The sequence below is a fragment of the Microtus ochrogaster genome, chromosome 4 (genome assembly GCF_000317375.1).
Source record: "Microtus ochrogaster isolate Prairie Vole_2 chromosome 4, MicOch1.0, whole genome shotgun sequence".
In the NCBI taxonomy this organism is placed as follows: Eukaryota; Metazoa; Chordata; class Mammalia; order Rodentia; family Cricetidae; genus Microtus; species Microtus ochrogaster.
In genome coordinates, this window is record NC_022011.1 from 53,785,222 (window position 1) to 53,809,300 (window position 24,079).

At 36.1% G+C, this 24,079-nt stretch overlaps 1 protein-coding gene across 3 annotated transcripts in view; it reads left to right on the top strand.

Annotated features, from left to right (window-relative positions):
• The window catches only part of Spopl (speckle type BTB/POZ protein like), a 55,906-nt gene that overhangs the window by 26,093 nt on the left and 5,734 nt on the right, over positions 1-24,079 (top strand). Inside the window, exons 2-11 of one of the 3 annotated variants that reach the window (XM_005346377.3) lie at positions 4,905-5,040; positions 5,208-5,329; positions 5,585-5,736; positions 8,059-8,186; positions 9,695-9,790; positions 13,085-13,262; positions 13,340-13,395; positions 20,117-20,239; positions 22,006-22,148; positions 22,238-22,291. In XM_005346377.3, coding sequence (XP_005346434.1) covers positions 4,963-5,040; positions 5,208-5,329; positions 5,585-5,736; positions 8,059-8,186; positions 9,695-9,790; positions 13,085-13,262; positions 13,340-13,395; positions 20,117-20,239; positions 22,006-22,148; positions 22,238-22,291 — 1,130 coding nt within the window. In that variant the 5' untranslated portion in view covers positions 4,905-4,962. Of the gene's footprint in view, positions 1-4,904; positions 5,041-5,207; positions 5,330-5,584; positions 5,737-8,058; positions 8,191-9,694; positions 9,791-13,084; positions 13,263-13,339; positions 13,396-20,116; positions 20,240-22,005; positions 22,149-22,237; positions 22,292-24,079 lie in introns of those variants that run through there. The other 2 variants (XM_026778595.1, XM_013346037.1) reach the window with 2 other exon arrangements.

Here is a 24,079-nt window from a genome sequence, read left to right on the forward strand (position 1 = left end):
GGTGTTCATAGGTTTGTGGGTTAAAGTCAGGGTCTTCTATTCGATTCCATTGGTCGACTTCTCTGTTTTTATGCCAATACCAAGCTGTTTTCACTACTGTAGCTCTGTAATAGAGTTTGAAGTCAGGGATGGTAATACCTCCAGACAAACCTTTATTGTATAAGATTGTTTTGGCTATTCTGGGTTTTTTGACTTGGATATTTTTCATTTGTAGCCTGCAATATCCCTTCTCTAGTATGTATTGTTAATATTTTTACTGTAATACATGGTGGAGTATTATTATTTTTTTGTCTGTTTGCTATTCTGTAGGTCTCTTTGGTTGGGCACTCTTTTTTATTAGTTTGGCATTTTTTCTCTTATGTTTTCCTGAAGATATTCTGTGTGTTTTCCCTATGGTGTTCTTCACCATAAGTCAGGGGTAGGTTTATTCATGGTTGTTATTACATTTCCATGTTTTGTTCATGTGTTTGTTTTCAAACTTTCCCTTGAAGTTTACCAGGTGTTCCAATTCCTCTGCTTCATCTACCGTCCCTGACTTTCTATTTTTAATGTGATCAATTCTGTTGGTGAGGCTTTCCACTGGGGTTTTTTAATTGACTTACTGAATTTTTCATTTCAAGTTTTATTAAAGCTTGGGTTTTCTTCATAGACTCAAAGTCTGTTATCCTATTTTGGATTGACCTCCTTATTTCACTCTTCTGTCTTTGTGTTCTTTGAGGTGTTTAACAATATTTACAATTATTCCTTTGAATTCTGTGTCTGGGAGTTTTCCCAGGTTATTTTTGATATGGACTATTATAGGATTTCCCTTTTTGAATTAGATATTTTGTTTTTCATGTTTTTTATGTGTTTAGATTTGTGCATTTGTTGTTAAATTTTTCTTTGTTTTTCAGATCACTTTCAACACGTTGTTTCTAGTGTTCATGGGAAGATTCATAGCGAGGTTGAGATGTCTATGTTCCCCATTGACCTGATATTGCAGGCTATGGCTTATCTGTTTGTTAGCTATAGTCTGGTGCTCTCTGAAATGATCAAGTCACCTGGAACAAGTGTTCCTGAACTCAAGGCTGGATACGGCAACTGAGGATCTCAGGCAGCTGCCTAGGCTCTGTTAAGTTGTGAGAGAGTTGACTGGGTTTCTTCAGCCTTGCCTGGAGAGTGCCTTCTGGGGGCAGGCTGAGAAATGGGGAGTCCCAAAGGAAAGGAGAGTAGTTGGAAGTTCCTGGCGAGTTATTGTGGGGATTAGGGGTAACCTGAATGGAAGAGGGCTGGCAAGGGGCATTCAGGCAGCCTCTATATGTCTTTATGATATATGGGCAAGGTGGAGTGTCCCTGGTGTGGAGTGGTCTTAAGACTTTTTAAATGCATGTGTTCAGCTGCTTTCTTAACTGAGCACAGCTGTCACCTCATGGCCTAAGCTATGGTATATTTATGTTGCTCTTTTTTTCTCTTGTCTCAATGTATGTCTTTTGAATTTTTTCCATTTATTGTTTAATTTCACATATTTATGGATTTCACTTGATATAAATTTCTAGTTTGACTCTTAATAAGAGGGAATGCTTTATATGACCTTAGTCTTAAAATCTATTGAGTTGTTTTGTGGATTTCAGCTGTTAACGACTGAAATGACTGCTAGATCAGATTCTTCTATACTCGTGTTAAAGTGATCTTATTACTTGTTCTTCTGCGTAATGATATGTTCATCTATTAGTACAGAATGTTCTGTTCTTCCTTCTATTCTGTTAATTTTTGCATCATATAATTAAATCGTTTTGTGTGTGTGTGTGTGTGTGTGTGTGTGAGAGAGAGAGAGAGAGAGAGAGAGAGAGAGAGAGAGAGAGAGAGAGAGAGACTTTAGACTTTGATTTCTGTGATCATAGATCTGGAGGAGCAGGAAAGATGCAAATGCAGTGCCTGTGTATTAAGTTCTCAATTAAATAAAACCTTTAGTCTCTGCAAATTGCCTGTTACTTTGGGGACACTTATTAATTTTTTTTCCTTAATTTTTTCCATTTTATTGAAAATAGATTTTTTTTACACAGTATATCTTGATTACAATTTACCCCCCCTTCTCCCAGTTATTTCCCACCTTCATTCCTATCCAGATCCACCTCCTTTTCTGTCATTCCTCAGGAAAGAACAGGCTTCTAAGAGAAAATGATAAAATATAACCATCTAAGTTTCTATTTCTACTGTGATGGAACACTATGACCAAAAAGCAAGTTGGGGATGAAAGGGTTTATTTGATTTGCACTTCACCATTACTGTTGATCACTGAAGGAAATTAGGACAAGAACTCAAACAGGGAAGGATCCTGGAGGCAGGGCTGATGCAGAGGCCATGGAGGTGGTGTGCTGCTTACTGTCTCTCTTCCACTGAATTGCTTAGCTGGGTTTCTTACACACCCAGTACCACCTATGCAAGGAAGTACCAGCTATGATGGGCTAGGCCCTCTGTCACTACCCTCCAGGCCTGCCTACAGGCTGATGTTTTTGGCACATTTCCTCAGTTGAGGCTACCTCCTCTCCAGTAATTCTAATTTGTGTCAAGGTGACATAAAACCAGCCAGCAGAATAACAAGGATAAGATAAAAACATCATATTTGAATTGGACATGACAAACCAACAGAAAAAAAGGAGCACAAGAGTCTGAGACCTACTCGTTTGCAGTCACGAATCACGTGAAAACACTAAATTGGATCCATAATGTGTATGCTGCAGATCTGGTACAGGCCTGTGCAGGCCCTGTGTATACTGTTTCAGTTTCTGTGAGTTCATATGAGCTTTGCGTATGTTGATTTACAGGACCTTGTTTTCTTAGCATCCATCATCCCCTCTGGCTCTAACACTCTTTCTGCCTCCTCTTCTGAGGGGTTCCCTGAGCTCTGAGGGAGGGATTTGATGAATACCTCCTTCTTTGGAAGGCTGAATGTTCCCAGGTCTTCCATCCTGTGTGTAATGTCTTGCTGCAGGAGTGTGTGTGATGGGGAAGGGTGGCCTTTGTATTCCTTCTCATCTGCTGTAGAAGGAAGCTTCTCTGATGTCAACTGAACAAGGCGGTGATCTATGAATACAGCAGAATATTATTAGAACCCCCCCTTTTTTTAAGCCAGTAGTATTTTGTTTTACCCTAGGTTCCTAGTCTACCTCTGGCTTTTGTTTACCCAAGCAGGTGTCACCTATAGGTTCCATCTGTGAAGACATTGTTGAGCAAAGAGTTTGTGGCTGGTTTGGTGCTTATGTTTCTCTTTTGGTAGTGTACAGAGTGTTTTCTGTACCAAAGCCACTAGAACATGGGGAGAAGGCTCTATGTATATACCAGCTCAGCTTCCTTCTGCTCAATGCATTCTGTAGATGTTGTCTTCAGCAGTGAGGCCTTACTGACAGTTTGTAAAGAGAAGCCTATAGTCTTGGCAACTGCCTGAGTTGTTGGAGATTCCCTTTGGCCAACAACTTAATTAGATGTAACCCAATTCTAGTCCTGGAAGATTTGTTTGATAATGAGATTACCTGTTGGGACTCTTGTTTTCCCATCATTTGGCAATTTCATTTAGATTGCCTTTATATATGTATTTTAGGAAGATTCTACTTCATGTGATTTTCATACTACCCCTCAAATGGTTCTTCTTCCGTGTCCTCACCTTCCGTTCTCCTCCATTCCTCCGATTGTTCTCTCCTTTTCTGCAGTTTTCTTGCCTCATGCTCTATTATCATCACCACTACCCTCTCACGGCTTCTCCCTTTTCTCCTTTTCTTCCTTCTGTTTTTTTTGTTTTAGTTTTGAGACAGGAGATTGGAATTTGCCATGTAAAGCAGGCTGTGCTTCTGTACTGCTCTCTGCCTAGGTCTCCAGGTATGCACATTGATTCCTGGCTTCTGCTTCATATCTCTGTTGCAGAGTTTTAAAGGGCTTCTTCATTCCCAGTTTTATTTGCTAGTTTATCTTTTATAGCTTTATTTCTTTCTCAGTCTTTCAAGTGACTTACTTCAATCTTCATTTTCTCTTCTCGCATTAGTGTTCAATAGTTTTAGAGAAATTTATGTCTGTTTTTATTGAAGGATTTGTCTCCTTGAAGGTATATCCCTCCATAGGATTAATGTGGTCTCTTTATCAGTTCTTAGCTCTTACACAGTACAGTATATTCAACAACATCAACAATGACAATCAGAGTTGGAGGCGAATGGAAAGTTAGAGTACTGAAGATGAGAACACAGTCCAACAATAATGAAATATATTGCTTTAGGGTGTTAAAGTTCTCCTATACGACTACAACCAACTGAATTTTGGCACAGATTTCAAAAGTACACATTGGAGAAAGAAGAGCATCTCAAACAAATGCTGTTCAACTACATTCAGATAGATGGATGATTGTGCATCCAAACTGATTTGGTACAGGAACAGATAACTAGAAGGGAAGTACATGATTCAGTACACCTCTGAAGGAAACATTGTGAGAGAGATACAGTCTTAGCACACAGCCAGGTTGTTGGAATTCTCTGCAGGCTGTTGTAGAGTCTGTTCTTTGGTAAGAATGGGGATGACAAGCACTTACTGTGATAACTTGCTCATGGCCCTTTGGACTTCAGGAAGTTAATGGCAGAAGATGAAGCAGAAGCAGACATTGATGTCATTAAGTTTCTATAACATGTTATGTTACATGGATATTTTTGATTTGTGATATTTTGAAAAATAGTGTCATATATAAATAGTAATCTTGTTTAGATTTCAGTTGTTTTGGTTGACAGATGTTTATGTTTTAATTTATTAAAAATTTCTAAAATTATTTTAACACTTCATGTGTCCCTTCAAATCTAATTTTAATAATAATTTTTCTCAACCTTAAATATATTCTCTCTCTTAATTTTCTCAAAGGTTGATCAATAAATTTATTTTTTTCCTTGTAGCTAAATTACTCCAGTTTGTGGGATAATATATGAATCTTAAGCTTCTTCTAAAGTGGCAATGTCTATGGAACCTACTCCATCTCTGTCTGGAGATATGTCTCCTAGCCCTGTTGCAGAAAGCTGGTGTTATACACAGGTACCTGCCTTTTAAAATGCATTTGATGTTTGTTTCATAAATTTTCTGGTCATGACAAGTTTATGTAAAATGTCAAAGTGTGACATCATCACTAGAAGATTAGAATGCATATTTGGATTGTGACAAGAGATTGTCATGCATATAAAAGTGGCTTTCTGATCTTATAGGTTAAAGTAGTGAAATTTTCCTACATGTGGACTATTAATAACTTCAGTTTTTGTCGAGAAGAAATGGGTGAAGTGTTAAAGAGTTCAACATTTTCTTCTGGCCCAAATGATAAAATGAAATGGTAAGCATTATTATTATATTTTTAACTGTATTTATCTTACTTTGGGTTCATTGTTGTTGTTGGTCCTATGGGTATTAGTATAATTTTTACATTAAATTAGTCATTAATTTCTATTCAAATGGAGAAATTGAAAAAACATGGACTTATTACAGGAGTGCTGTTGGGATATTAATTTGCAGGTGATTTCAGCATTTCCTGTCCTTTTGTTAATATCAAATACTAAATTCCTCTAAGTGACCTCTTGTTTTATTTTAGGTGCCTGAGGGTAAACCCAAAGGGGTTAGATGATGAAAGTAAAGACTACTTGTCCTTATATTTGCTCTTAGTCAGCTGCCCAAAAAGTGAGGTTCGAGCAAAATTCAAATTTTCCCTTCTGAATGCTAAAAGGGAAGAAACAAAAGCAATGGGTAAGTGATTGGCAAATTGGGGGAAAGAGTCTCTTTATCTACATACAGTGACTTTACCTAGAAAAGTTTTGGATTATTTTCCTCCCTCAAATTTCCTTAGTCCAAAAATTTATCTGTAGCCATTATTTCATTGTGCATTTCACATTGTAAAGTTTTAGCTTCTGTAGACATACAAAAGTACTTAAAATAATGTTAAATTTTAACTACTTCGTATCTTAAAATGACATTTCACTTGTCTCTTGGAAAAATAGTTGCTGCTGAAACAGGATTCCTGGTCAATGTCATTAGAAACTTTCTCCTCTCTTGCCTTCTTGCTACACAGCAATATAAAGGAGGTGGAAGGCTGTAAACTGCCACACTGAGTTGTAAATAATTGTGAATCAAAGAACCAAATAACTTCATTACACATAAACTTTAATATTTATGTTTACATATTATGTGATGTTTAAAATAGAGTGTTTTACTTAAGTCATAGCCTGATTGTATGGATAATACTATATAATGAATACTTTCTGATGAGAATCTTATGTATTTTGTAGTGTACAGTTGAGCAGTACCTAAGATGTTTGAATCGTCTTAGATATCAAAATCTTTTACAGATTATACTAAAAGCATCTTTTGCCCTTTTATGTATGAAACTATATTCACATGAGATTTTTCTAGAATCTTGGGAATGGCAAGAGGCTTTTTAACATTCTCACCAATTTGAAGTTTTCTATAATTCAGCAAATTTAAATCAATAGGATGGGTTCACCAGGAGAACTTGAAAGATTTCTTAATGAGGGCCGGGTGATGGTGGCACATGTCTTTAATCCCAGCACTCGGGAGGCAGAGGCAGAGGCAGATAGATCTCTGTGCCAACCTGGTCTACAAGAGCTAGTTTCAGGACAGGCTCCAAAGCTACAGAGAAACTCTGCCTTGAAAAACATACAAACATCGCCTGATGAAGGTTAATATTCAGGAGGATGCCTATATGTTTGTCTTTGGATTCACCTTCTTATTTAGCTTCTCTAGGATCGTGAATTATAAGCTCACTGTCCTTTATTTATCCAGGTTTTGGCTATTACAAACAATGCTGCTATGAACATAGTTGAGCATATACTTTTGTTATATGAAAGGGCCTCTCTTGGGTATATTCCCAAGAGTGGTATTGCTGGGTCCAGGGGTAGGTTGATCCCGAATTTCCTGAGGAACCACCACACTGCTTTCTAGAGTGGTTGCACAAGTTTGCATTCCCACCAGGTCCAAATCAGGAGCAGAAGGAGGGGGAGCATGAGCAAGGAACTCAGGACCGCTAGGGATACACCCACACTCTGAGACAATGGGGATGTTCTTTCGGGAATTCACCAAGGCCAGCTGGCCTGGGTCTGATAAAACATGGGATAAAACTGGACTTGCTGAACATAGCGGACAATGAGGACTACTGAGAACTCAAGAACAATGGCAATGGGTTTTGATCCTACTGCACATACTGGCTTTGGGGAGCCTAGGCAGTTTGGATGCTCAACTTACTAAACCTGGATGGAGGTGGGCGGTCCTTGGACCTCCCACAGGTCAGGGAACCCTGATGGCTCTTCAAGCTGATGAGGGAGAGGGACTTGATCGGGGAGGGGGAGGAAAAGGGGAGGCGGTGGCGGGGAGGAGGCAGAAATCCTTAATAAATAAATAAAAAAATTAAATTAAAAAAAAGAAAAACAAACAAACAAACAAATGAATAAAATTCTTAATGAATCAGAGCACCTAGTTTTAAGGGAAGAAACAGGAAAAGATATATTCTAACAGAGTTTTGAAATTAGATGATGACTACTTACGCCTGTGTTAGTGTGTTTTGATTTTATTTCATTTAGGCAAGCTCTGTGTGTGTATGTGTGTGTTTGTATGTGTGTGTGTGTGTGTGAGAGAGAGAGAGAGAGCGAGAGGGGGGGGAGAGAAGGAGGAGGGGGGAGGGACAGAGAGACAGAGACAGAGTGACAGAGACAGAAACAGATAGTGTGAGAGACAGAGAAAGATGGATAGAGAGAGAGACAGACAAAGAGAAAATGAGTGTGTGTTTGTATATGTTTTTTCCTTCTATCAGCTATGATGTCTTTGCTTAAGAGAGTCAGAAATCTTCATTTAAGTTCATTGACTGGCCAAACTTTTGAGCAACAATGAAGTGGTTTTATGCTCCTTGGCACGTTTTTTCAGATACTTTATTTATACACATGGTTAATGAATCACAATGAATATTCTGTTTATGTCCTGTACATATATATTTCTTTACCATTAAGGAAAAAATATATCTTTGATACTTGTTTTATTTAAACTTCTGTTTTCCACCAGAAAGCCAAAGAGCTTATCGATTTGTGCAGGGGAAAGACTGGGGATTTAAAAAATTCATTAGAAGGGATTTTTTGCTTGATGAAACCAATGGTCTCTTACCAGACGACAAGCTTACGTTATTCTGTGAGGTGGGTATGTTTTTATTAATAAAGAATTCCATGGTTTACTTAGTGATGTGGCAAGAGTACGAACTAGGTTAATACTTTTGAAATTAAAGTGATTGATATGTTTCATAAATTCTTTTGTAAATTCAGCATAAAAAGCTGACTAAAATTATCTTACAAATTAATGTGATGTTCTGTATTTTTTATCCTGTCTCTAGTTGTTTGTATAGCTATGCCTACTATATACTAAATCCTTCTTATTGAATGAGCTGGATATGTCTATCTTTGTTGTGTTTATTTAATATCTTCTTCATTCTGAATAACTCTGATATAAGAAACCAGTTCTTAGGTTAATCTGATTCAACTTTAGTACTCATAGTTTGATTGAATAAAAAGCATATGGAAAACGTTGTCTTTCAAGCTGTTGGATTAACATCGTCAAGTAGGTGTTAATATTCTAAAAAACAAATCTGAGATGTTAATGATATGCCCACATATTTTGACAAACATAAATGCTTAATTTATATTCATAACACATCATATTTTGAAAATTATGAGCATTTCCTGTATCTGGAATTTACTCTTGATTTTCATTTTTGGTTTGGGTTTGCTTCTGTCATTTTTATCATTGGGTAGACTTAGTCATATGAAATCATGAGATTTATTTTTGTAGAGTAAACCCAAAGATTATATTTTCAAGATTACCAAATGCTTGTCATTGTATTGTATCGTACTGAAGATGTTTTGGAGTTGAAATAAGACCATAGAGAAATACTTGCATATATGAACTATACAATTTATTTGTTATAAATACAATTACTTGGGTAGTTTCTCATGATTTCAAGGGAAAAAAAACGGTAACATTTGTTTGCAATAAGGAGGTATTTAAGTAATATTTTAAATAAAAATTTATACTGTTATAATAAAATAACAGATTTTATTTATAAAATAAAAGAAGTTATACTTTTTTTGCGTTTAATGTAGCCTCTTCCAGAATTTTTAGAGTTTACCTTAATTTAAAAATGTTTGTTTTTTTAAACTGTTATCTTAGAATTTAATGATCTTTAAAGATTATTTGAGTAATGTATTAAGGAAAAACCAAGCAACAACCTGAGAATCTTGAGTAAGTGAATGAACCTTCTTTAGAAAAGAATCTAAGTAATCTGTATTATAGACCTGAAGTAGTGTGTGATAATAGGTATTTTTCGAGTGTATGTACTGGAACCTAGACAATCAATAAATTCAGAATTAAGGCTGAAATTAATTTTAGGATTATTCAAGTATGCATTTTGAATTTTGTTATTTCTATGCTAAATAATAATTCTGGTGACCCATAGAATGTATTATGACACATGGTTTTAAGTTGGAAATGATCAGATCCCATTTTTAGATCTTGAAATGCGCTTTTCACCAGCCCAGACATGATCTCTTGGACACTAGGGCATAGGTGGGCAAAAATCACCTTTAAGCAACATTCTTTGTGCCCTCCATCATTCCTTCCATTCCTCTCATGGATGCCCTTCCTTCTACAGCATCTCCACACTGCTTGCAGAAGAGGAGGAAGCATTGCACTGCCCTCCCTAGAGAACTGGCACCTCCCCCTCCACTGCAAGTGGTGCTGTAGACAGGTAAGGCAGCTGGGTGCTACCCGTTTTTATGCAAGACATAGCTTAGTCTTGCAGTCTGTGTAGTGGCTCACGTGGCAAGAGTTAGATGAGAATTTCCAACAGTGTAAACAGCCATACTTCCTTTCTCCAAGTGATGCAACAAGTGAGACTTGAGAATGAGTTAGAGAAAGGGAACACGGGTCAGACTCATTCATCTTTTGAAACCTTAAAAATTTTAAATTTTCTTGATAGTCTACAGATCTATGACATTCCTTGATAAACAGAGAAATATAGCTAAAATAAATGAGAAGCTTTTCATAAAGCTATCTTCATTCTTTCTTAAGGACATATTTAAAGAAAACAATAAAACCTTTTCCTTTTTATGAGGTATCAAATTGACTTGACTGTTTAAAACACGGTAATAAGTGGAAGATGTGTTTTGTTTTCTGAACTCTTAGCTATGAGAAATGAAAATGTGACTACCCTCTTGCCATCACCAAAACTTGTAAAATGGTTATTGAAAGGCGCAAACTCTTATCATCTACCTCTTCTAGGAGATACATTAAACTGGACTTTCAAAAGTTTCTGCCTCTGTAGTGAGTATAGAGTAAGCAAGTCATTGATTAGAGACACAGCATTGTAGTCCTTTGTGGCTTTAGTAGCATCTTGCTTTTAGGATGGTTTTAGAGGGTTCAAGTTTTTAAAAGGTAGAACCAGTATTGTCTTCAGTCCCACAGAAGAGAAGAACCAGATTTGTTAGCTACATGCACATTCAGTTATACTGCTCAAATATTCTTCTTTGTTTTATGCTATATCCTTAGGGTGAATCAGTGGCAAGTTTAGTAAGGGAACTGTCCTGTTTATTAAGTCATTGAAAATCTCAGCCTTCTTCCTGAATTTTTCTCTCTAGGTTCCATAAATAAAGTTATTCATTACCTGTTCTCAATATTTTTATCATTTCAAATTTTAGATATCAGAATAATGAACCCATCACTTCTCAGTTTTAATTAGGTCATTAATTTCCATCCGAATTGAAATGTGTCATTACCTTTCTAGCACTAGGGAGGTATGTGAGGAATACAAGTTTTTTTAATTATGATTGTTTACACAGAATGCAGCTGTGCTTCACATCTATGATGATAACGTCTGTTTTCTTTCATTCTTAGTTATGTCTGTCTATCTCTGTCATCTATTTATTGTGTGTTTTCCGTCAAGTTTTTACATTAAATATATTAACTTGGGGCCCAAAGAAATGATTCAGTGGGTAAAATCACTTGCCACACGCATGCCTGATTACTAGAACCCATGTAAAAAGCCAGATATGGTGGCATGTACTTGTGGTCTAGCTTGGAATAACTTGACAACAAGACCGGCTCAATCTCAGAAACAGGTAGAAGGAAAGAGTTTACTTCTTAAAGTTTTCCTCTGACTGCCACATTGGTAGTATGACACTTATGCATTCGCTTCACATGTGCGTACACACACACACACACACACACACACACACACACACAATTATGTTACCGTGAATTAGAGACAACACAGGATTTAAGAAATCTTTTCCTAAATCAAATGTTACCATACTGTTTTATATGTGCTATGTAATTTATGTTAGTTAATAAACAGATATAGTTCTCTACCTAAAAATTTCAAGAGTAATGCTTAATATAAGCAATTAAATACATTATATACTAAAAAAATCCTAAATAAACCCTGAGTACTAATTTATATCAGTATTTATTACATTCCATGTGCATCATTAACTTCTGGTATACTGATATATAATAAAATGGGACAATCAAGTAAAGATCAGGGAAGTATTTTTTTTTCTTTGAAGGTATTGAAATTTGAATGATGGAAGTCTTAAAATAGAACCTTTATTATTGACTTTATACATAATAGCTTGGCCCCCATATTTATAGTACCTTCTCATAAGATTGTAATAAATACCTTTGATCAGAATTGTTATAAGGAAAGATAAGCACCTGGATATCTCTTCCCTGCCTGCTCAGTGTTGAGATTACACTTGATACTGTAATTGTTTTTTTCACATGGGAGCTAGAGATCAAATTCTGGTCCTAATGTTTGTATAGCAGCAGGCAGTTTACCACCTAAACCATCCCAAAGCCTAATGTGTGTATCTTTAAATTATACTTTCAAGAAACGAATTAAATTATCTATTGCTTTATGACAAATGTTCCCAATATTTAGCACTCAAAAGCATAACTAAAATAGCATATGTACGTTAATTTTTAAAAATTGTTCATTTGCTCTGAATTATTTGCTTTGCTAGTTGAAGTACTTCTTTTTTGTTGTCATTTATTGTAATATGAAATTTTCAACATAATGTTATAGAGTGCTTTCTTTTAAAGATGATGTGAAAGTTGAAAGATTTGATTCAGTAAACAGTGATCTTTAATGGGAACTACATAAAAACAGTGTCACAGTTATCCCAACTCTTATGATTTCACATAAAGTACATTTGTACTTTACTCATTTTTGTCTTTCCATAAAATATTGTGAACTTTGATAATTGCAGTCACTTTTGTGGGAATTCTTGTAACTAAAAGTTTCAAATCAATTTTAATAAATATTTAAATCAATTCTACTGATCTTGAAACTTGAAATTAAGTTCCCCATTTTTATTTTTATATCTGTTTTATTTTATTAATGTGGTGGGGGGTTGCATCTGTGTCTCCCTTACCAACAGAGTGCCTTTTGCCAAGGGAGGCCAGAAAACAGTGTTGTATTCCACGGGGTTGCAAGTGGTTGAAAATGTCCATGTCAGTGCTGGAAATCAAAGCTAGGTCATTTGGGAAAGGCAGTGCTCTTAACTCTTGAGCCAATTCTCCAGCCCCAAATTTCCAATTTCTGTATAATAATAGTTGTATGTCTCTGAAAACTATACAAGTTGTATGTATAATACCGTGAGTTGTTAATACAATGAGCTATAAGTGAAAAGCAACAACAGAATTTACTCTATAAAAATGTAAGCTTGTCAAGTTTGATGATGATATTGCAGAGTTTCTACTAGGAAATAATTTTGTGATTGTAATAATTTAACTTTTTAATCAATTGGTAAGACATTTACTTTTATATACACTGTCACTATTGAAAAAATATTTAGGTTGTTTTTAAGCTTCTATGCTATTTCACTCACTTATATTAAATTTATTTAAGAGGGTACTAGGATTTTTGATCAATAATATATTGAATTAACCACGATACTTTAAGTTGAAAATATTAAATGTACACATAGTAACTGATTATTTAAAATACTGTATAAAATGTTTTCCTTGTTTTCTTCTTTATTAGGTGAGTGTGGTTCAGGATTCAGTAAATGTATCAGGATATACTAATACAAACACTTTGAAGGTACCAGAATGTCGGCTAGCAGAAGACTTAGGTAATCTCTGGGAAAACACAAGATTTACAGATTGCTGCTTTTTTGTGAGAGGAAAAGAATTCAAAGCTCATAAGTCTGTGCTTGCAGGTATCTTCTCCTTTGGATAATAAAATATTTTAAAAATAAATTTGTGCATTAAGTAATGGTGCTTATTATTGTTACAGCTCGATCTCCAGTTTTCAGTGCAATGTTTGAACATGAAATGGAAGAATGCAAAAAGGTAAATATTGTTAAAATGTTATTAATTTGTATATATGTATAATGATAGAGTGCACATATTAAAAATATCTGTGTATGTTCTTGTTCTCAAGTTATATCAGGGAAGAACCTTAGAAACCACAGAACTGGGGGAAATGTGTTCTGAAATAAAACAGTAGGTACCTATCAATATTAATGCTCACTGAACATTCTAAGTAACAGCTATTTTGATGTTCTCATTGCTAGAGGACTTGCCCCCATGCCTTGTGTTTCATCCCTAAAGAAAGAGTGGGAGGAGGAGGAACCATACTGGAATATTGTTGAGTAATCTCTGGCTTCTGTGACATACTTTAGCCACCCATTTGGGGTACCTATATCCACACATTTTATAGCCAATCATAAACTTTGTGGAGCTTTTTTTCTTTATGTCATTGTTTTTGATTATCTTTTCACCTACTTCTCTGTGTTCTCCATGAAAGTAAATTTTTTCATCCTTAGTATTCCCTCTCTCTACTTTCATAGCACATGCTTTCTGCTGCCCTCCCCCTCCACTTAGGCCTGTATTTGGTTCCACTTCCACTAATGGAACCTTTCTATAGTCTCTCTAAGTTAAACATAACATCACAGTCTAAGAATTCAAAGCTAGAATCCTAAGGGAGACCATGTGTAATTTTTCTGTCCAAGACTTGCTTACTTCATTTAATATATGGTATTTTCCAGATCCATCTGTTTATAATTTCATTTTTCTTGCACCTGATTAAAATTCTAAATTGTATGTTTTGCCACATTTTCATTATCTGCTTGTCAGCTGATGGGCACTCTAGGTTGCTTACATTGCCTGGCTATTTTGAAGAGAGGAGCAATGAACATGGATGTATAAGTTTCTCTGTAGCTAGGTATTCATTCCTTTGTATATATTCCCAGGAGTGGTATAGATGGGTCATGTGGCAGACCAGTTATTAGGTTTTGTTTTGGTTTGTTTGTTTTTTGGAAGCATCCACACAGATTTTCATAGTGGTTGTATCAGTTTGCTCTCCCACCAAAAGTGAAAAATGGTTCCTTTTTCCTCATATCTTTAACATATTTTCTTTTGTTTTCATAATAGCCATTATGAATGGGGTATAGGGTATTTCAAAGGAGTTTTAATTTTATCATCTCAATGGCTAAGGATGTTGACCACTGCTTCCATTAGTCATTTGTGTTTCTTCCTTTAAAAGTGCTCTGCTCTAAAGCATGGCACATTTTAATTGGGTCCTTTGTTTTTATTTTTAGTTTTCTTTTACTTTTTTTTTTTTTTTTACATTGTAATTCGAAATCAGATGCATAGCTGTTAAAGATTTTCTCCAATTCTGTAGACTGTGTCTCCGCTCGATACTTTTCCTTTTAGGTATAGAAACATTTGGTTATATGAGGTGCAATTACTTGTTGATCGATAGCATTATTTCCTGAGTAACCAGGGTCCTATTTATACAGTTTTTTTCTTGCATCTACATATAGTAGTATCTTTCCTACTTCTTTATCTAGACATTTCATAAATTCACATTTTATGTTGAGATCCTTGATTCCCTGAAGTATGTGTTCTCCTGTATGCTTCCTACATCACTTTTCCTTCCTCCCTCAAACAAGGTTATAAAGCAGGGTCTAGTTTCAGTCTTCTGCATGTAGATACCAATTTTCCCAACATCACTTATACATGTTCTTCCAATATGTTTTTGGCAACTTTGTCAAATATCAGATATCTGTAGAACATAGACCTGTAAAAAGGGACTGTGTCATTTGTTTTCCAGCCACCCAGACCCAAATAATCACACAAAAGCTATATTAATTACAACGCTGTTTGACTAATAGCTCAGGCATATTTCTTGCTAGCTCTTACATCTTAAATTAATCTATAATTCTTGTCCATGTGTAGCTACAGGGCTTGGTACCTTTTATCAGTGAGGCACTCTTATCTTATCTTGCTACCTCTGCATCTGGCTGATAACACTGTCTCTGCCAAAACAGAACATTTGAAAACTTTAGAACTAAAAGAAGCAAACTCATCCAAGAGAACTAGAGACAGCGGGAAGTAATCAAATTGAGAGCTAAAATCAACAAAATAGAAACAAGAAAAACAACACTAAAAATCAATGAGACAAAGAGTTGGTTCATAAAGAAAATCAACAAAATAGACAAACTTTTATCCAAATTAACCAAAAGGCAGAAAAAAAAATATCCAAATTAACAAAATCAGAAATGAAAAGGGGGACATAACAACAGACACAGAGGAAATCTAGAGAATCATCAGGTCATAATTTAAAAACCTTTATTCCTCAAAACTGTAAAAACTTAAAGGAAATGGACAACTTTCTGGATAAATATCACTTACCAAAATTAAATCAAGACCAGATAAGCAAATTAAACAGACCTATAACTGCTGTATATATGCAGTAGAAACAAGTCTCGATGCCTTTATCAATGGCTTCTCAGCCCCCATTTTCAGAAAAGCTGCATTCAGAGAGTCCAGTTTGATAGCATGCTGATTCAGTCCCTGTCCAGCTGGATTTGGTGAGCTCCCATTAGAACAGGCACACTGCCTCAGTTGGTGGACCAACCCCTCGTGGTCCTGACTTCCTTGCTCATCTTCTCCCTCCTTGTACATGAATGGGGTCCTGTTTGTTGTTGGGGTTTTTGTCCTGCCTGTATCTCACAACTGTTTAGCCCCAAAGAAAATCACACATAGGTCTCCATAAATTATAAGCTGATTGGCCCATTAGCTCTAGCCTCTCACTGGCTAACTCTCACATCTTGATTAACCCATTTTTCTGATCTATGTTAGCCATGTGGCTCAGTACCTTTTTTCAGATCACATCCTGTTGCTTTGGTGGTCTGGGCAGGAGTAGGAGGAATCAACTTCCTCCTTCCCAGAATTCTCCTGTTCTCATGTCTGGTTTTCTGGCCTATATTTCCTGCCTGGCCAATCAGTGTTTATTTAAAATATAATTAACAGAATACAGACAATTCTCCCACACCACCTCCTTCTGCCCTTGACCTTCTGCTCCTGGACCGTGGGGGCTCAGTCTGTTGCTCTGATGAGGGACTTTGTCTCTATCTCCATCCATCGCTGGACAAAGATTCTATGGTGATATTTGAGATAATCATCAGTGTGATAGTGGGACAAAGCCAGTTCAGGCACCCTCTACTCTGCAGAGGAACTATTACCAATACTACTCAAATTGTTCCACACAATAGAAACAGAAGGAACATGGCCAAATTCTTTTTATCAGGCTACAATTACCTTGAAACTTGAAATCAAGTATATTTTTTATTCAAAATTGTTTCCTCTATCCATAGTATTTTGCACTTCGATATAAATTTTAAGACAGTCTTTTGGGGGCTACTTGTTTGTTGGATTTTTGTTTGTTTTTGTTTTCCTCTGTGTCTGTTAAGAATGGACCGTGCATTATATTATAGGTATGAGGCACAGTGTGGACATTGGAAATTGGGCCCAGGTGTTCTGGGAGAGCAGCCAGTGACTTTATAATTCTCAGCCAGGTCTACAGCCCCTGTACTTTGTATTTTTGACCTCTTTATTGTGATGCTTCATGGAGAAGTTCTTTTCTGGTCATGTCTGTTTGGAGTTCTAAATGCATCTGATGTTTGGAAGTCAACTTTTTTCTATAGATGTGTAGATTTTGTTACAATTTCAGTAACTAGGGTATTTATCTTATGAATTCTCTGACTGAATTCTTTCTCTACAAAAGCTTAGACTGAATACTGTCTCCTCTTGCATTGTATTCATCTCCTATGTCACCCAGCCATATCTCTTCCCTCCTCCTAGTGCTTTGATTACAGGTGTGAGCTACCACTGCTTGGCTCTGTTTCTCTTTTAGACTGATTAGTTTAAGTGGATCAAGTTTTTGATTACTCACTGGACTATGTCAGCACACAGGTTCAGTGACTGATTCTAGGCCTAAAGGTGGAGATGGTTTGGGCAGACATGATTTCTAGGACTCAACAAGGTCTGCTGGCACACAGATGTGTTCTAGGCTAGCCCTGGAGGATGGATGTGTTGCAGGTTGGCGAAGGCCCAGGGCTCTCACCAAACTGAAAAAGGCTACATGATGCGTAACCTGGAGTAAGCCTGGTTGTTGGAAATGTGGTAGTACAGGTGGGACTCAACATATTTAGGCCAACATTTGTGTTTCTGGTTTGGTCTGGGAAGTGGCAAGGCCATAGGCTGACTAGGTTCAGAGAGATTTAGCAGGATAGACTGGCACACAGTTGTAAACAGAGTCAAGTCTGGAGTTTGGGAATAATGCAGCATGGCTCCCTAGATTTAGTGGGCACTCGATGTGGAACCCTATCAAAATTTGAAGATTGGGGAGGGTGCAGATTAGCTAACGTCCGGTGGATTCACTAGGATAAGCAGGAGTTAGGCTGTGGGGGTCATCTGGCATTCAGGTTGCAGGTTTCCTACATGTCTAAGCCCCATAGACATTTCGAGCTATGAACTTCCTTCTGGGGACTTCTTTCATTGTATCCCATAGGCTTTGGTATATTATATTTCTATTTTAACTCATTTTAGAAATTTTTATATTTTATTGATTGATTCAGTGACTTATCATTCAATGGTATCTTGTTCGATCTCCCTAAGTTTGTGTGTTTTCTGTACTTGCTTTTGCTGTTGTTTTTATGCTTTCTCACTTGTAGTCAAAGAGGTTACAAGCAGTTATTTCAGATTCCCTATATTTTGTTGGGATTTGCCTTATGTTAATGTTTGTAACTTATTTGGGGTAAATTTCCATGGGGTTATGACAAGAAATTGTATTCTGTAGTTTTTGCTTGGAGAAGTTGTCAATTAGTCTATTAGGTCTGTTGGATCTTTTGAGGGCATTCAATTACACACTTCTCGATTTTTTGTCTGGACGATCTGTCATATAGTAAGAGTGGTATTTTTAAAATCCCTCACTTTTCCCATGCTTTTGTTAATTTTATCTCTAGTTGTATGTAGTTTTTTTTTTCTGAAATTCTACTTGTGTTAAAGATGTTTTATGAGTCCTTTTGATGGACTGTTTACCTTGTCAGTATGAAGTGGTCTTTATTTCTCCTTACTAGATTTGGTTTGAGGTATATTTTCTCAGATGTTTGACAAGCATCACCTGATTGTTTTCTGATTCCATTTACGTGGAGCACCGTATTGTCTCTTTGATGGTGAGCTATGTTTCATGTAGGCTGTGAACTGCTCAGCAATTTGGATACTCACACAAGATTTGTCTTTCGAATATGCCTGTTTTATTCACACAAACATTCCTTATAATAGCATACTAATTTAAAAGTCAAGCAGACATATCTCCAAGTGGGGAACAGTTGGCTAGGAGTAAAATGCTGTTGCAGTGATTCCACTGGGTAATCTTCTCCATTGAGGATGCTTCAGAAGCTTGCAGGCTCAACTCATGTCCGTTGTGAAGAGGCTGGGAGGATGGCGCTGGTGGAGGTCCCAGGAGGTCCTTGGGAGCATAGGCAAATGGCTATATAACTGACAGGTGGGCATATGTGAGCCCAGCAATAACCCCTAATGTTAGACAGTACTGAAGTTCACTGTTCTCTGAAGTCAGGCCACATAGTCTCATGTCTTCTTGCAAGTGAATATCAACCTAGGCTAGAGAAACATTTGTTTGGAGCACAGTAGTGTGATCCTAGGGACCATTTCCAAAGGTCCAGTTTTTGTATCATTTCACTGGATGGTAGCTTTTCTCTGACAAGGCTCACAGCTGGGATTGGTTTACCAGCAGATCAACACTACTTTGGGGTTAGTTCATTAGCATATCAAAGCCTGTCCTGAGCTGTGCACTAATCACAACTGCTTAGGGCTTCCTTCTGAGGTCTAGCTCTATCAAAGCTCCCTGGTTGCAAGCTTAGGCAGCACGTTAAATTGTTTTTAAGTTACACAAAATGATTTTACTTATATTCCTAACACCTTAACTTCACCAAAATCACCCAAGATGGTTTCTGAAGTGATGATACTTTCTGCTTCCTTTATCTTAGCAGAGAATGGGAAATAAGGCTACAAAGTATAAAAACACCTGGTCTTGCTTGAATGGGAGTTTATATCAAATAAGTACAGAAGTACCAGTAAATAACATTACATGGCATTTTGCAAAAGCAAGTGTTCTCAGCTGGTGAGATCTCATCAAAATTTTGTACAGACTCTTGTTTCACTTACTAATTGTGAATACAGCTTGTGGTTAGAAGGTTTAGTAAGTATTCTGTTAGGTCCTAAAAGTCAACCAGGGAAAAGTCAGTAACTGTCCTTTGAAATGTGATCAGAACCTAAACACAGATTAATTTTATTTGGGCTGCAATATTTTGTCTCTTTTAATTATGAAAATTGGAAAGCTTCCCACAAGGTAATACTTAACATGGTTTCTCTATCCATGTATTTACTTTCTGACTTATCATAGCTGTTATAAAATAAGTGTATGCTTTCATTGTTAGAATTACCTATACTGTGGCTTGGATGATTAAGTTACTACAGATTACTTAACTTTGATTTAAAAATAGAATTTGAAAATGTTAATATATGTTTTTTGATTACTGTCAAAGATTCGTGTGGATTCACATATGTTCCCATTCCTAGTTTGTGTATGTGTGTGTGTGTGTTCTTGTTGTTGTTTTCAATACTGGAGTCTAGTGAAAATAAACTATGTGGATTCACATATATGTACCTGTTCCTAATTTTTATGTGTTATTTTCAATAATAGAATCGCGTGGAAATAAATGATTTAGACCCTGAAGTTTTTAAAGAAATGATGAGATTCGTTTACACAGGAAAAGCACCAAATCTTGATAAAATGGCTGACAACTTGTTGGCAGCTGCAGACAAAGTAAGTAATGGGATTTTAAAGACCAAAAAGCAGCCCCGAAAACTTTACACCTAGAGAGGCTGTCATATATAAAAAAACTGTAAAAACTTTTGACATAACTTAGTTTGTGCTGTTTGTAAATAACTTAAGAGTTTTATGACATAACATAAAGTAGGATGCTATGGAAATAAAATTGTCTAAAAGTTCTACATGATAGGAAAGTATGAGGGGCCTACAAATGAGTCCATACTATATTATTAACACTTACTTAACTTTCAGTGGTCATTCTTCAAGGCTCAGTCTTGGCAAAGTAAATAGTATGTGATAAATGCCGAGTGTGAAGTACTAGAAAAGAAAATGAGTTTTTACAGTAAGTAGCTGGCGTGCACTTGTGTGCAGACACACACATGCACATACACACACGCATGCACACACACGCACGCACACATTTGTGTCCATTGGTAGGAGGAGGTGGAAGAGAGATACTCATATTAGGGCTGAACTATAAGCAGTGATTTGCATGGATCTGCAAATAGACACACTGAATTGAAGTGCTAGATGACGAGTACATACTGTGTGATTATATGTGTTCAAATAACTTCAGAAAATGCAAGCTAATTTCTCACCACATCACAAATATTGCTTGGAATGGTATGGGGTAGAAAGACTTTAAAGGGTATATTTACTCTTTTTGGTGGGTGATGGGTTTACAGTGGATATTAAATTATCAAAGTAAAATCTTTAACTGGATACTGTTTATTTTATGTCAATAAACCTCAATACAGCTACTAATACTGCAGCTTTATATTAATAACTACAAAAATTAGTGGTTATTAATATTTGCTTAGCTTTCAACTAAATCACTCAAGATTGAATAGTGATAATAAATACGTGATACATGCAGAGTCTGAAGTAGTAGAAAGGAGAATGAAGTGTTACAGTAGTTAACTGGTGGCACATATGAGCAGGAAGCAGGAGAGCATTCTGGACAACCACTACTTCTGTAAAGTATTTTCACACTGAATAGGCAGGTAGCTAGCTAAGCCATAGTAACTATTGTCTCCTGGTAGTCCGGATGCCCTTCTGTGGTCTGAAGCGGGGCTTGAGTTCTTTCCACAAAATGAGAAATTGAGATTTTAGGGCACTTTTTACAATGTTGCATATACTCACCAGTGGAGATCTAATACACGGGGAATTTAAAACAAGGTCATCTCGGCTCTAGACCTTGCACAGTATGGTGAGATGAAATGAAGGTGCTCCCTAGAAGAAAGTTAAAATGATGTCATAAGACATCACAAATCCACAGTACAAAATCTTGCAGACTGCTGTTTTGCTTCTCCTACCTGAGGACAGGCCCACTCAGGTCTCTTTGAAATATGCTTACTACTTTGCTTTCTTTTACTAAGTAAAATACAGCTTAAATTTTCTCTCAGCTGAGTTCTTTTCTTTGAGAAGACAAGAAATGTTTACTTGACCATGCACTCTTTAGGATAACTGGGTACTAAGATAGCTGTCTTACGAAAATCTTACATTACAATCCACCATATTTTTCTAAAGCAAATAATTCTAAAGCATATTTTTCTAAAGCATATGATTTCTAAAGCAAATTAGTGTTTCTCCTAAATATATTTATTTACATTGTCCTCATAAGCTAAAGCAGCAGTTTGTTTATTTAAAAATATTAGTCCAGACCAAATTTTCTTGAGCTTTATCTGCTAAGTTACAACAGGTACTTACACCCTAAATAACTGGAAAAAATGTTTAATGATTGTTTTTCTTTTGGGTAGTATGCACTGGAACGGCTGAAGGTCATGTGTGAAGAAGCTTTGTGTAGTAGCCTCTCAGTAGAAAATGTTGCTGATACCCTTGTCCTTGCAGATTTGCACAGTGCAGAACAGTTGAAAGCCCAGGCAATAGACTTTATTAATAGGTAAGCTATACTTGAAATTCAGTTCCTATGGCACATTTAAGATTTCTTCAGTGGGCTTTTCTTAAACCCTGTTTAAATTTTCAATGCAGGTGCAGTGTACTTCGACAACTTGGATGTAAGGATGGGAAAAACTGGAATAACAAGTAAGATGACATCAGGTTTAGTCTGCATAAGTTCAATGAAGTATTTGTATAGTCTTTTGCTCATGACCAATAAGTGTGACTCCTGATGAAACTAACTGCCAGTTATTTAAAAATAATAATAATTTGACTGCTTTTGGTGAATTTCTGGTAGTTTGACTTTTCAGACAAACTGGGATGGGTGCTCTTAATTTCTTGAATACATGTACAAATTTCACAGTGTACAGCTGAGTTACAGGCGTTATGAGCATTGCTAGAAATCTGGCATCTGTTCTCTCAGAAAGCATTAAGGAAGACTGCATCCTCAAGATTTTCCTTGGAAGTTGTTAATTTTTTTTTGCTGATTTTGATAATGCTTATTGATGGAACCCTGGATTTCACATGCTACACAGGGACTCCCACAGAGCTACCTGAATTTTAACACTTTTTGTGGCAAGATCTTGGTAAATTTTCTAAGATAGGTTCAGATTTGACTCTTCCTGTTTTAGTCTCAAATAGTGAGACTAGAAGGACTTCACAGGTCCACGAAACTCATTTATTTGTTTGTTTGTTTGTTGAGCATTTGCTTATTTTTGAATCAAGGTCTTGCTGTGTATTCTAGACTGTCATCTATCTCAGAGACTTGCTGCTTAAGAGCTAACTTGCTACTGTTTAGATCAACCAAACTCTTTACATAATCTGCCTAATATTGTAAATCAGTAGCATGTTGATTGCTCAGAGGTGGGTGATTGCTAAATCCTGCTGATTCTAGATCAAAAGTGCAAAGTATTAGAAGTAATCTTCAGATTTTTTTCTTCTCTTATTTTAGAGTATTCTTTGTAATTATTTGAGATAGCAAAAGGAAGTATTGATAAAGATTTCTTTGTAAAGTTTTAATTAGTTTTACCCATAAACTCCTCAATTTTACTACTTTTGAAAATTATCAAAAGCTGACATACTGAGTTACAGGCCACTATGTGATGTCTATAACAAAATACATTATTGCAAGGGGTGGGGGATAGTTGATAAAAGATAATTTAAAAGGGGCAGTATTAAAGACAGTCATTCACTTAACTTTTTCCCATTGCATATGTTAGTTTCATATTAGTTTGTAAATTTTGTTTTCTGAAAGTAAAGCATTGTTCTGTATTTTAAGTCCGTGGGAGTCCTGTTTACTGCCCAGTGTGTGACCCCATAGGGTTGTCAGGGTATGAAGTTAACATGGTGCATTAGCAGCAATGGCTCTCTTGATTTTTATTGCATAGCTTTAGTTTTAGTTTTTCAAGATTTATTTACTCTGTTAAGAAAATAAGTCATACAACTTTTCTTCTATTAGAATAAGAGGTGATTGTACATTTTGGTATTATGTGCAGTTTCAGTAAATACTTACTGAATCATTAAAAGAAAAGTTTAAATTAATAAGTAGCATTGTGATCCTAAACAACTAGTTAAAATTTTAAACAGTGATGCCATAGTAGTAAATGCTGGGCAAAGAATAGTAGTTTTTTGATATCAGCTACTATTAGTTCAATATACTTAACGTTCATTATATTTTGAGCACTTCTCTAAGGAACTGCATATAAAATGACATTTGATGAAATGTCTTTGTTTTTAAGAAATTGATCTAATGGAGGTAGATGCACACATATGTACCCTTGTATTTTAAAATGGCAATGATAGAAGAAGATATGTATAAGGTACTTGACTAAGCCATGGGGGTTAGGAATGGCTTCAAAGATCAGGCTGAACTTCATTTCAAAACATGAATAAAAGGTTGCAGAAGGAATAAAAAAGCAATAGCAGAAATGAAGG